The 15,034-nt window shown below is 45.5% G+C and overlaps 1 protein-coding gene across 1 annotated transcript in view; it reads left to right on the forward strand.

The window, feature by feature from the left end:
• LOC105889311 (5'-AMP-activated protein kinase subunit gamma-1) overlaps positions 1-15,034 on the forward strand; it is a 63,972-nt gene that overhangs the window by 28,846 nt on the left and 20,092 nt on the right. Inside the window, 4 exon segments of the mRNA XM_031583760.2 lie at positions 5,767-5,969; positions 5,972-6,025; positions 9,693-9,744; positions 14,004-14,113. Coding sequence (XP_031439620.1) covers positions 5,767-5,969; positions 5,972-6,025; positions 9,693-9,744; positions 14,004-14,113 — 419 coding nt within the window.

Below are 15,034 nucleotides of genomic sequence, written 5' to 3' on the forward strand. Positions count from 1 at the left end.
GAAATATGAGCATAATGTTTCCTGAGCCAAATCATTTTAGAAGACTTCCGTCCCATGCCACGGGTGACATTTTCACAACCTGCCATCTTGACTTCCCACCTTATCATCACAAATCAAGTCCTCCCTCTTTTTAGCCGGTGATAAATGCCCAGCTGCCAACCCTATATCACTCCTGGGAACAGCGTGCCATGTAGTGATGTCTACAGAGCGACTATAGTTATGACGACAGATTTTACGGTAGAGCGGCTGTCCTGAGTACTGATTGCAAAGGTACAGTATCACAAAGGTAAGACACAGAGCGGTATTAAGAGCCAGAAGAACAGAAGAAGGGCACAAGTGCAAGAGTGCGGACAAAAGTGAAACAAAATGGGCCGGTAGAAGATAGTTTGCACTTTATTTAAGTGATTCAGATAGAGGAGGAGGAGAAAAAGAGGGTGAATGGGGAGTGTGTGCGTGTGTGTGTGTGTGCGTGTGTGAGTGTGGGGGGGGGGGGGATCCTTCAGCGCTGAAGTTGGCATTTCCACTATCTCATGACATTTTAACTCCCTAATCTGGACTCTCTAGCTGATCCATTTCCAGCATGCCAATTTCTTATTTTAGCTCTGCTGCTGACACGTCTTCATGTAGGGGTGATAAGACCACACACACACACACACACACACACACACACACACACACACACACAGAGAGAGAGAGAGAGAGAGAGAGAGAGAGCTCTGGTTTTGTTTCACTGATCAGTCCATGATGTGTGATTGCCCCATATTTATTCCCTCTTTCCGCAAGATTTGGGGGCATCACAGTGAAATATGGCCAGATACATCAATGGATTGTGGAGGACCAGTCTATGGTCAAATTTAAAGCAGACCTCACAAGCATAACATTTAGACAGACTATATACATTACACAGAAATAATGTAATAATGGAAATCCATTCAAAACATGGATATTGTGCTCCTCATGATTCATTTCAAAAGTGTTTTTGAAGTATTGTTTCTAACTGGTATAAGTGTCATTTGTGCAGTCAAAGTGGCAAAGGCAAACACACGCATACATGGTTAGTGTGCAGTTCCCTTTCGGGGTGGCTTGGGAAGTCTTTAGTTCCTGAAAAAGTAGAGGAGAAGTTTGAAATGCTACTATAGTGCGTATTTGGCTTGCATGGGCTATTGTGTCATAGAGAGACTAAGGTTACAAGGGGGATACACAAGTCAAGTGAAGTCAAGTTTCTCGCTGTTTCTCTGACACACACACACACACACACACACACACACACACACACATACACACACACACACACACACACACACACTGGCCAGCAGCAGAAAAGAGAGTGTAGAGTTTCACCCACACACACACACACCCCCACCCCCAAACATCTTTCCGCTTTTCACAGCGAAAAGCACTCTATCCCACTCCTGCCTGCTGGGAGGTCACCCACATGAGGTCACTCACACACACACACACACACACACACACACACACACACACACACCCCCACACACCCACACACACACACACACACACACAAACACACACACACACCCACACACCCCCCCCACACACACACACACCTACACACACACAAGAAAACCAGGGCTGGGGTCATTGTCAGTTCACGGAGTTCAGGGATCCACTCCAACTCAACTCTGCGATTTCTATGGGAGTTTCCGATTGTGTAAACTAAATTTGAGCATGTGAACAGACCTGGTGAAAGGGATTGAGGGACTGAGGCCCTGATAGAGCTTGTGGGCTTGTGTTGGTGTGCTTAGTATAGGACCTGTGTGTGCAACAGTGTGCATGCGGTGTGTGCGTGTGTGTGTGCGTGTGTGTGTGTGTGTGCGTGTGTGTGTGGGTGTGCTTAGTATAGGACCTGTGTGTGCAACAGTGTGCATGCTGTTTGTGTGTTCAACGCATGATGATTGACTGTAGGTGTTTTCTGTGTGGTAGCTGTGAGTGCTGAGATTTGTGCGTTGAGAGCCAGCAGGGATGCAGGGCTGTGTGTGTGTGTGTGTGTGTGTGTGTGTGTGTGTGTGTGTGTGTGTGTGTGTGTGTGTGTGTGTGTGTGTGTGTGTGTGTGTGTGTCTCTGTGTCTGTGTGCGTGTCTGTGTGTCACTGTGGGTGTTGGTGTGTGTGTGTGTATGTATTTATGTACATTTGTGAGGTAGGTTTACAGGTATTCGTGAGGTAGCAGGTACTAGGCCCATTCTGCAGTCTGAACACAATCAGCCACGGCTTCTCTCAATGGGGACAGAGTCTCCGCAGTAACTGTACACTCCCTGTGTGTGTGTGTGTGTGTGTGTGTGTATGTATGTGTGTGTGTGTGTGTGTGTCAGACAGATATCCTTATCCTACATGACTCCCTATGTGTAAGATAACATGTACAGTACAGCAACATGCCATTCTATCTGTAGCAGTGAAAAAAGCACAGCAACCTACTCAAGTACAAATGTTCTTACCTCAAAGAAGGTGAAGACTTTTAATGTACTCTAAAATGTTTGGTTTTGAATATGCACCACTATACACTGAATTAAGGAATTATTTTAACACATATGAGGTGAAATATACAGAAAGATGAAGTCAAACATGTCTACCATATTCTTCATGCCACTTCCAAGATTTCCAAACTAGCCAACTTCTATAAACCTCAATCAATCGTCTATCAACCAAAGCTTCCATGGAATAATGTGTATGTGAACTCTAAATCTGCATATGTGTGCCATTACTTTACATCCATTCCTACCACCATTGCCATTTCTACTCTCTGGAGAATTTCCATTTCTAATTTCTCTGGATTTCAGAGAACCCCTAACAGCAAATCCCAGGTAAAGAGTGGAGTTGACAGTGGTCATGTTAACAAAAGCATAGCTGCGGATCTTATGTTGACTGGAATTCACTCAGTTCGACATTATTGCGTCTGCTTACAACATTTGGGAAAAATGAAAAGAACAAATATGCCAAAGGCAAAACAACACGTTCAGGCAATGACATCACAGAACCAAACACACACGTTCAGGCATGTCAATGTGATGTGCCACTCTGACTTTTTGCCAAACAATGGGCCGGTCCCACCATAGTGCTTTGTCCCTAATCTGTACTGTATTATATAACCAAGCACTCATTCTATCCTGTCACCCCTCCCCTGCATCTCTTTAAGTGGGTCAGAGCTAAAGGTAGACCTCCACGTCATGATGTACTGTTTTAATGGAGCACTCCTAAAGGTAGACATCCACGTCATGAGGTACTGTTTTAATGGAGCACTCCAGAAAAAGCACTTGCTCTTCATATCTCTCACCCGGTTTTGTCTCCCTCCCTTGCACTCCATCTTTCGGCCTTTTGTGTACCCTGCTCTTTTACGATCTCTCTTCCTCTAGAACTCTTGCTCTTCTTTTCTCTCTCTCACTCTTTCTCTCCTTCTCTCTTATTTCTCTTATTCTCTCTCTCTTTCTCTCTCTGTCCAGGTGCTGCAGAGAATTCTTTCCTCAAGTGACCCCACTGGGTCATCTACACCAGAATAATAGGATTATAATATGGAGCAGTCTGCTCACAGAGACTGAGTGTAAGCCTGCCTATGGCCCAGTCTCCTAAAGCGTGATACGTTTACTCCCCTGCAGGAGTATGTGGTTTGTTCAGGCCAGAATAATGGATTTGTAATTAAGATACATTCTTAATAACCACATGTTAGATATTCAAGAATATTCATGTACTGACTATATCAAGGACTGATATCAGTCAGTTATCAAAGAGCAGGGTATTTTTTAACAGTTCCTTTCCAATACCACAGTGAGCATTAACATTTCAAGGACAACATAATTAGAACAACAGAATCTTCTACTTTTTCTTTGTTTATGTGAGATTATTTACATATTTGTGTGTGTGTGTGTGTGTGTGTGTGTGTGTGTGTGTGTGTGTGTGTGTGTGTGGTGTTATGTTGTGTTGCTTACTTAGTTATTACCTCTACAGAATTAGAGAAGAAGTGGTATGAAATAGGGCAATCCTAAATAACAGTTCACTAACTGGTGACTGGCCTCAGCTATTTCCTGATGGAAAGGTATCCATCCATCCATACACACACACACACACATGCAGTGGTAGTTAGCTACATCAGTCCTCCCTTTAACGTAGCATCCTCTTTGAATGAGTCTCACCCACATGTCGATCCACCGCTGCTCAGCTCACACCCCTGACTCCCAGCCAGACTCTCTCCTACTGCCCCCCCCCCCCCCCCCCCACGTGCTCTCAGCACCCATAATTACCCCAGTGTTCGGACAGGCTCCAGTGGATTTATGCTCTGGCATGGCACGGCCTGGAGGACCTGGGTAACAGCGGCGCGAGATCAGAGGGTTGGCGTGGGCAGCGGGCCGTGAAATGAGAGCTGAGGTGTCACCGATTGAGTCGTCCACTAAAGCGGCCGGCAGCTCTGCCACTCTCAGTCACCGAGCTGTTAAACAGATGGGAGTGTCCCATACTATTGTGTGTGTGTGCACTGGCGTGCTGCTCCTGAGGTTCAGATAAATAGACTGATAGATAGATAAGATGGGTAAGGAAGACATACAAAGACTTCTACAAGATAGACGTTCAGGATTCTCTCAGGGAACTGAATTTACAACGTTACAGTAATGCAGTTTCTCTGTCACAAAACTCTTCCAGAAAATCAATTTGTTTGAATCTGCAGTTGATTCTCTTTACATTTACCTCAGTATAGTGGTGGCAGATTTACTCTACTTCTCATGCATATGACTCTGATTTAGATTGTGACTGCAGATTCATGCTGCTGCCACTATATAAACAACTCGGCTGCAGTCATGCTCAGTGTTGCCAGTCTTATATGGTCCTTTTGATTATGTTATGATAGATTCATGCTGCTTGTTAAGGGAAGTTTGCCCACAACCTGCTCCTTATTTCTGATTTCTTCACCAGCATGGTTGAAGTAGATGTATAAACCCTGCATATATAGCTCCACTGAGTTACACACACACACACACACACACACATATAGCAGACTTGCGATGATGAAAGCCTCCAACAAACACCCATCCCCCTCGAGATGTTGAGATCAGCCTGCTCAAATAGAATCCAGTCTGAAGTCTTGTCACTTTCCTTCGCTGCCTCTTAAACGCTCCTGTCATGTTGCCTCTGCGGTGGCTCACTTTAATTCACACCTGCAAATGTAATCATGCCTGGATTTTAGTGCCGCTCCTTTCTGCCTCAATCAACTTGAGCTGCTGGAAGTAGATTATTCCTGACCATGTCCACCAGATATTTATGCATGTATCGGCTATTTTTATCACGCAGTGAAAATAAATTACTTTTTAAAAATGAAAATGAAAAAGTAATACATGGTTTCAAATGCTACCCCACCACAGGGGTTAGACTGTATTTGTGCTCAGAATATGACAACCTGGTAGGATTCATTCAGAGGCGTAAGAGAAAGCTGAAGCCTTGACTTCATGGCCATCTCTCCTGTATGTGCGACGAGTAGGGAATGCTAAGTATGCTGGCCTTCAGACAAGCCCCTTGAAAACATATACAATTCATCAAATCAAACTGGTTATATAGTCAGTGTAGCTGTGCCATTCCACTGTATAGCCTCAGGGTTTGTCTGTGTAGACGACAGCTGTGTAACAAAAATGCTGTTACCCCGTTATCCAAGTTAGCATCTGACTCCGGAGTAAATGAGGCCTAGAGTTAGCTCCCATGTGGCATGTTTGATGTTTTGATCTGCCTGTAACCGTGCCTCTTCGTCTGATCTCTCCTTGTGTCTCCTTCCAGCCTCTGGAATGTCCTCCCCGCCCGCCACCCCTCCGACTCAGGTGACGAAGCCTCTGTCGTTCCCCGTGGAGGTCTACCGCAGCGAAAGGCCGGAGGAGCGCCAGGAGAGAGCCCAGCGGCAGATGGAGGTGCGGCCGCGCTCCCTCTCCTCACCCCTGGACACGGGCCAGCGCCTCAGCCTGCCCCCTCCTCCTCCTCCTCCTCCTCCGCCAAGCCACCCCTCACCCCCTCGTCTGCCCCCATCTCTACCTCACAACTGGTAAGTGCCTTTGTGCCACTTACCTGATATGTGAATGGCTACTCAGTGTGCAGTGGAAAAAAACCTCTGCAAAAAAAACCTCTGCAGAAATGAGTGTAGAACGTTGAGAACACAAGCAGGGACCTCTCCCAGCTGCAACATACCAAGCAACAAGCTGTTAGCCAATCAGGGGAGCTTTGAGAATTCTTTCATAGAAAGTGCCCAGCTGTAGACATTTCAATGACCCCCCTCCCATCGGGAGCCAAAGAGGGGGAATTATGTGTTCAATCAGGCAGCTCAGTCCTCATTGTGCAACTAATTCTTCACCCCGCGGGCACACAGGGCTGTTCGGGAGGCAGCCGAGCCAACCAGGCCCACAACCCCTGGCGTTTTTTAGGCAAGCGCGTAATGGGAGTAAAATGGCATCCGAGGTGTGACCGATATCACCGTTGCCTGGTGCTCGGAGCCTGACAGAGATGCTTTAAGAGGGTGAAGACACGCCGCTGAAGGGTAAGGCGGCAGCCCATCTCTGAGCTGTCTTTGGAGGTCGCTTTCCACATCGCAGCCCCCGAGAGAGAAAGCGAGTGGGGATCTCCCCTGCTGCAGGAGGTGTGTGTGTGTGTGTGTGTGTGTGGGTGGAATGCCGACTGGCTGTTAAACCTGCCTGACCTTGACACATTGGTCTGGTCTCTCCTGTAGTTGGCTACTCCTGCTCTCCTTTCACACCGTCAGGAATTCGCTGACAATTGGAAAGAGATTAATGGCGGCTCTATAGCAGAAGCGTGCTCTATTTCACAAGTAGGCATTTACCTGCTCAAGGGTGACTTTAAAGAATACAAGTTGTCCCTAGCTCTCTACCGCGTTTAAATGAGCCATTATTGCAACAATGCTTCCATTCATGATCCATTAGAAGATGAAAGGGCGTGGATTTGGGCTCACTCACTAGTACCTTCCCATGCCGGAATTCAAATTTGTACAGCCCACAAACATCACTAGACTGTGAAATATTTAAGCTCATGCTGTTAGAGGTTAAAACTAGAGACTACTATTAATTCCTTTAGGGTTGGATGTGTTGGACCCTTGAGGCTCTCTGTGTTGCTTTGGTGCATTGCTGACAGAATGGTTTGCATTGACTAGTCTGATCTGATCTCTCAAGACATACCCAGCTGGCTGCAAGTGTCACCTTGGGCTCTTCAGGCAGTCACCCTCTGTGCAGGTGTCTGGAGTGGGACCCGACAGGTACTGGGATGGTCTGACAGGGATGACCTTATTGTACCTTCGGACTATCTTCCAGCTGGGCACTGTCCTAAGGTGACGGGAGATTCTCTAGAGACTGGAAGTGTAGCTGTTTTAATGAGTGTGTGATAGAGAAAGTGGAGAGACAGAGAGGGAGTGAGAGAAATGAGAAGAAAGTGAGGTGGAGAACTTTAAAGGTCTTTTCATGCTTTTTATAATTGAATAGTTTTCAGAAATGAAAGATTGAAAGGATAGAAGATTCTATTGGGAATGGAATGCAGTTTTACTCAAGTGTTTTTTTCATGGTTAAACACCTTAAAGGTAGATAATATGAGATGTTTTACATTAGAAGGTTCTAATTGAGATCATGCACCATGCCATGGGGTCAGGAATTGGTCATAAATGCCTTTTCCCCCCCTTTTCATGACGTCCCCTCATACACACATGGCCTACTGTCTCGCGTGGTAAACCATTAGAAATGTTATTTTTCCTGACAGGAATATAACTTCATATCCACCATGTGTGCATGTTCAACGACAGCTGTGAAACTTCCATCATGAAATGAGATCATGTTTCAGAGTGCAATAGCTTTGCCGCTAGTTTTCCATCGCATTTAAATGACGGCTACATTTGTCAGTTTATTTCCCCTCACCCTTCACTGGCTCCCTGTCGCTGCTGTAATTCAATTTAAATCCCTCACTCTGGCTTATAGAACAGCCACTGAATCAGCACCTGCCTATTTAAATGATATGATTCAGCTCTTCTATTGCTGCCTTTAAAAAAATTATATGTATCTGTTTTCCAATGTCTTTTAAAAATGTTTTGTAAGTCGGTTATGGTTTAAGTTAAATACTTAAATACTTAAACCATAACAAAACCATATTTAAACACGGGTCCACGAGTGATGGTCGAGTTGATGGCGATGTCACACAAAACACAGAGGCAGGCAGTGGCCTAAAAACAGTTCCCAGCGCTCTCTGCAGACCTTGTTTACTCCTTCCCCATGTGTATTGGTGCTGGTTTGTTTTTGCCCCCAGCTCCCATGCATGGCTGCCACACCCACTGACTCATCTTTCTGGAATTTGGGTGCTCTGGTCTGCCTCTCTGGCCTTCAAAAAGCCAGCTATGTACTGCACTAGGAGGGAACCAATTACCCTACCCTTTCTTCTACAGTTAACCCTGAATTTGCCTGCTTCTTTTTTCAAGATGAATAAATCCTGCAATGAGCCAGCCAGTTGCTTTACTTTGCAATGCCCCTGACGAAGCACTGCAGAACTATATTGCATCGAGGGGACACTGCAATGCAACCTTTCGGCATTTCGTACAATGGACTTGACAGCTTTAGTTACTGTCTGTGTGAGACGGAAGCCTGTAGCATTCGCGTAATGTTGACAAACATGCAAAGTGGCTTATTAGATATTCCTCCAATGGCTTTCACCAGGAAAAAAGATACCTAGAGACCAACCAAGCACAATTACTGGAATCAGGGATCCCATCATTGGCGGCTTCTAGCTGCTAGGCAACGCAAATATGCTGGGGTTTTCCTAATATGGTAGAGAGAGGATTTCCTCTGAGGTGGGTGGGTCAGTGTAGCGCGAGGTCTGGGATTTTCGGCGCCTCTGAAGGAACGATCATGAAAAACATCAAGCCTGACAGCTAAGACACATGTACGATCTCTATTGGTTGATGAGTAGCCTGAAGTTATAGTTTCATTTGGCACATTTTAGTGCACCGCTATTAACAGGTAGTGGATATAAGACACGTGTATGTCAAGCAGCATTATACCATATCGCAACATTACAGGCTGACGAGCAGTGTTTTCATAGCAACATAGTCCATCCACTGGAGGTGAAGATCGTCGAAATTGCGCAGGTACTCGTGTTTTCATACTACGACGTTCTTTGCGACTGCAGTAAATCGGAATGCTCCATTTTCGTACGAATAGTGTTTCACCGCCACAATAACACTTTGCCTTGTGTTATCGCCATGCATTTGGGGAGTTCTGTTGTAAGCTACTCAACGAGCATCGTTCTTCTCACATGTTCATCAGACCGGAGTACTGTTTTGTAAACGGGCGATCAGCTGTGCTTGGTTTTAGACTCAACGCCGGCTTCGACTCCCATCCTGCGCTTGCACAGAACGGCGAAGAGGCGACTCGCTCGCTCAGTGGAAGCAAGTTCCATAGCAGACGCAGACGTTAATGTTTCCGCATTGGAACAGGTCTTTTGTTTCTAGCTGAGGGAGCTTGTCTTAAATATACCTTCCAACGCAATTGCACGTCTGTTCAACTTTCGCTCGTCGGCCGCCGGACACAGGGCTGCCAAATTCTAGTCGCTCCTGGTGTCAGTGCAGCCCGCCTGGCCAACGGTATTGTCCGTGGCAGGAGTGAGGGCTGAGGCGGAGAGATCCCACCAGATCTTGACTGTGTACCCTGTCTGTCGTTCGCTCACAGGTCCCCGGTCTTGTTGAAGGCATGCTGGAGAAACTTGACCTCGAGGATGAAGGTAAGTGAACTGGCCGCATGATGATTCTTCTTCTTTTTTTTTTTTTTTTTTTCAAACCTGTCATGTCATCTGCACTTACTCCACCGAGCCAGTGCATATGCATAATTCGACTGCCTTTAACTACAAGTTTCTCATTAGTAGCTGACTTGCTTAATTAGCAATCTAGCTAGCTTGCCACTTTGCCAATTAAAAAAAGCAAGGCATTTTCGTCGAATTCTTCCAGGACCAGCAGGGTCAGGCTAGACTAGACTAGGCATGATTTGTCTGTGTGAGATTAGAGGGACGTTAATGTCCATGCTAATTTAGTATAATTAATGTAATGTAACTTTCCTAGGTTGCTTACTCGTTTTAATTATACCCAGTACCTACCGAGGTTAAGTCGGAGATTAAGTAACCGAGAGGTTCCTTCTTGAGTAATTTATGTGAAGAGGTTGGGGACGGGAAAGTGCATGATTCTACGCGTGCAACCGCGAGGATATCCCTATTATAATATTAAATACAAAAAAATCGTTTAAAAGGCAAAGCATATTCGTAACGTCTGTAGCTTAAATTAGAAGGCGTCCTTTGTCTCCCCCATTTAGCTGCTGATAGGCCTACCCTGGAACTTATTTCCGTGACTTTCAGAATGGAGCATAGGAACTTAAAAGATCCCCACACAACACCCAGGCCTCTGCTTGTGAATATAATGATCAGAAGGAGAAGCCTTTTTAAATACACACACACACACACACACACACACAGCCGTCCCACCTATGCTCCTCAGTGTAGGCTTACTTTCCAGGGGATAGCAGATGGAGGCTGGGATGCACAACAAAATCAACCGCTCTTCTATTCCTTACCAATCCTAGCAGCTCCACTCACTTAATGCTGGAAGCTATGATGGCGCATGTGATGATTGTGAAGGAGAACCACAGGAAAACAAATGCTAACATTAAACTCTTTGTAACGTCGGCACAATGAACAAAAAATAATACTCACCATTCACAAAAACATGCGTCTTTAACGCAGTCCCATATAAAAGGCTTTTCAAAACCATAGGATGGGCAACAGTGGTACAGGAGCTAGAGAAGTCGTTTAGTAATCAGAAGGTTGCTAGTTTGATTCCCTGTCGAAGTGTCCTTGAGCAAGGCACTGAACCCCTAATTGCTCCTGATGTGCAGTGTGCCATCATTGTAGATGTAAAATGTATATACATCCTTGTAAGTCGCTTTGGATAAAAGCGTCTGCTAAATGACTAAAAGAGGATGAGACGTGTCAGGCACAGTTAAGGTAGAAGCAAAGCCCAATTCCTTACATTTCTAGGCCTACCTTATGGAAACAGGCTACATTACACACAACGTGGCAAATCCATAGCCGAGGATAAAGACGAAACTGCTCTCAAGGGGGTTGTTATGAATCCCCCGTTTATCGTCATTGGAGAATGAGAGAAACAGTTCACTGGAGCACTCCATTGAAACACTTCTCTCAATGATATTTAGCTCACTGTAACAGTCTTCTTAGCTTTAGCCCATTGTAACAGTCTTTTTAGCTTTAGCTGTGTCCTTATCAAATCTGAAATTCAACTGAAATATCCCAGAAGACTTTCTTGTGGGACGGAGGGTGTGTCGAAAGGCTGTGTAGCAGACTTCTCCGGTGCCTAATTGGCCTTTTTAGGCAGAGCATAAAGTGTCTGTTTATTTATTAATCCCCTTACTATGTAAGCTTTTGGAGAAGGCAGCAAGACATGGTAGTGCAATACATAATGTAATGTGCAATCTTGCTGAAGTTCAGTAAATCTGTGCCTTCAAGGTATTGGGTATTGGATCACCACAGTTTGGAAGAGTTGCCTCGGTTGCAAACACACGCTTACTCGTTCTCTCTCTCTCTCCTCTCTCTCTCTTTCTCTCCTCTCTCTCTCTCTCTCTCTCTCTCTCTCCTCTCTCTCTCGCTCTCTTTTTCTCTCTCTCTCCTCTAAGCGGCACTTCCCTAATTGTTTCAAGGCTGCCTGGCTTTGTGCTAATGGAAACATCAGTGACTTCAATAAGGAGGGAATCCCCCCCCTCCCCCCAAATAATAAATACAACAGCGCTCCTCCTCCTCCTGCTGAAGCACATTTCTGTCACTGTCCTCATGATATACCCCGTTTAATGCCCAGCTTATGCACAGAGCTTATTTTAGACAGGAAAAAGATAGTGATGAACTTTTCCCGCTAGCTTAGCCTCTGCTAAATAATAGGGCATCTGACCTGGTTTAAACTCTTTCTGGCTGGCTTCAACATTAATATGCAGAGATAGTATCATTGCATCGCGTGGAGTATAAGATTAAGCGCTCAGCCAACTGAGGCGTGGCATTCCGTGGCAGCAAAACGTGACAAATCTGGACTCTCCTAGCAACAAAAGGCCCATTCTGTTGTGAGTCAGCGTGCTGAATGGCCGTCGACGAGCCGTTCCAGGAGGCTAGGCTCCGTGTTTGTGGCAAATCCAAATATTCAGACTCGCTAAGCTTTGCGTTTGGTTCTGCGTAGGGCTGTGGTCATGAGATCGGTTTTTGTTAGTTAATTGCGTTGCTGTTTTTGGCTGACTGAGATAAATGAACTCAAACATGGGGAACCTTTAGTCAACCTACTTATCAGGTAAAATGGCACAAGAATCCAAAGCTTGACAAAAAAGACATATGGGCACAATTTAGGTTTGTTTCCCAATTAGCTTTTTATGTATGTAAATGGTTCAGCCCCCATACTTGAAGTCCTGTTATTTAACCTTTATTAGATGAGTATTTCATTTCTTAATTCCCTGTTGTGGACAGCCTTCAGTAAGGTTTGGGTGAGGGGGTTACCCTGTATTTAATTCCACACCCTCCAATCAGCTATTCACCTGATATTCTGGCATATGTGATATCAAGGTCTGTCAGCCCTGCACTTATTAGTAAGGTGTTGACGTTTTGTAGTTTTTTTTTTTTTTTAACCAGAATACTGGAAGTACCACACTACAGAGCCTAACGGAAGCACTATTTGGGTATTGGTTGCTATCTGTCAATCACTATGTGACGGTGTGATGCTCTGTGAAGACAGGCGGACGTTGATGTAAGATTAAAAAGCCGCTCAGGGTGTCTGCCACTGTGTCTGAGTTGGTCCCTTGTCCAAGTGTACACACACACACACACACACACACACACACACACACACACACACACACACACACACACACACACACACATTCACACACTCTTTTTGAGCTGCCTTCCAGACATGCTAACAAATGGCTCCTGTCGTCTGGTTGTCTTACTGAGAAGCCACTTAGTGTATCCCAAACATGACCGTGAGAATCGCCATGGCAACCGGTAGGCTAGGAGGATGAGAGCAGAGCTGAAGAGAGAGATACAGAGAGGGAGGAAGGGAGGGTGAAAGAGAGAGCGGGGACTCCTGTAGGCAGTTCAGCGGGTTCACCACGGCAGACTCGGCTTGGCGCCCCCTTTCTCTCCTTTAGGCAGCTTGTCCACCCCGAGCGCCAGCTCTGTGACGGACAGCGGGAGCGTGGCCATTCTAGAGAGTTCCGCCCCCTCTACTCCCACATGTCCTTTCCCCCGGGGTCCAGCAGGAAAGCCTTCAAAGGAGAGTATGGGCCGGAGCGGGGGATCAGTAAGGCACACTGCACTCTTCCCTGTTTCCCTTGGGCATCCCTCTCGCTGGAGCAAAGGGAATACTCCTCATGCTCGGTGTGATAACGGCTCCCAGGAAGAGAACGTGTGATCGGACATTACCATATGTATCACATTACAATATTGTGATGTTAGCATTTCAGTCCCGGGGCTGTCAGAAGGATGTTGCAGTGCAGTAGATTGGAGGCAGGCTTTCTGTTGTGTCTGGCCATTACAGCTGAAAGATTCTTTGGGGTCTTATTTCCATTAAAAGACTTCACATGCTCTCCGTTTGAGCCTCAGTCTGAGCTGGTCTAAGCTCTCGGAGCAGACCAGAATAGCAGCATTCAGCAGCGCCCCACTGAATAGCTCCCCACGGCACTCTCTAAAGGAGCCTGATCTGTGAGTCATCACGCCCACACGTTAGAGAGGACCCCCTACGAAGAGCTATTCTCTGATAATGGTGCTGTCTCGCTCGACATGGCTCATGAGCATTCTGTCTGTCTGTGTCTGTCTGTCTGTCTGTCTCTGTCTGTCTGTCTCTGTCTGTGTATGTATGTAACAATGACACATTGATGTGTATTTGTTGTGATGACAAATTGTTGTGATGACCAAATGTTGTGTGTTTGTGTGTCTCCTGGCAGTTGTTGAAGAATCTGAGAGTGACATTTACACACGCTTTATGAAATCCCACAAGTGCTACGACATCGTTCCCACAAGTTCCAAGCTGGTTGTTTTTGACACAACGTTGCAAGTAAGTACTCTGAATCAGAAATGTAGATATGTGTGTGTGTGTGTGTGTGTGTGTGTGTGTGTGTGTGTGTGTGTGTGTGTGTGTACGATGAAGAGATGGAAGCATGGAGACCTGGGGGGTATTCGTCGTAGCTCGCTAAGCGGTTTAGCGAGCTAATTTTCAGGCTAAGATAAAAAACGCCCCTCTTTTTGGTTCGTGGAAGCAACTTTTGATAAATCACCATAGTTACATATCAATTAGCACTAACCTGCTCCAGGGCAGGCTAACTTAAGTGTAGCTGGATAAGCTTGCCACACCCCCGGAAAAAGGAGGGATCCCATTTACCAAGGACTGATATTATTCTTGTATGAGCGCTACCGATTCAGCCGACAAGGAATCATTCATTTACAAGACCTTCTTGAGTCATTTATTGCAAACACCACAGTCGAACATTGACTGTCTTGCGCTTTTTTGCGAGTGGTACATTTTTGTAGTGTCGGTGATGCGGAGAACAAAGCACTCATAATTATATGAGCGTTATTAGTACACCATAGCATATCATTATTGTAGAAAATGATTAAGTAGGACTCATGATAAGAATAGAGAGAAATACAGACAATTTATTTTCACTGCTTCAATTTATTGCATTTGTTATTAATACATTTAGTCATTTAACAGACGCTTTTATTCAAAGCGACTTACAAGAAAATGTAGAATTATATCGAGGAAGGAGGTGAGGGGATTCGAACTATCAACCTTGTAGTTTCGAACCGGTAGAGGGATCCTCTGTACTAGTTGACACTTGCCGTCAGTTATTCATACATAGATATCACCCTATAAACATCCCAACACACCTTGCTCTCACAGCGGTGGCGGTGTTGAGTTTTGCCATGATTATGGTCTTGTATTCTTCATAAGCGTTCATGTTCATCTCCTGCTCGC

This window comes from Clupea harengus, chromosome 17, assembly GCF_900700415.2.
Source record: "Clupea harengus chromosome 17, Ch_v2.0.2, whole genome shotgun sequence".
Classification (NCBI taxonomy): Eukaryota; Metazoa; Chordata; class Actinopteri; order Clupeiformes; family Clupeidae; genus Clupea; species Clupea harengus.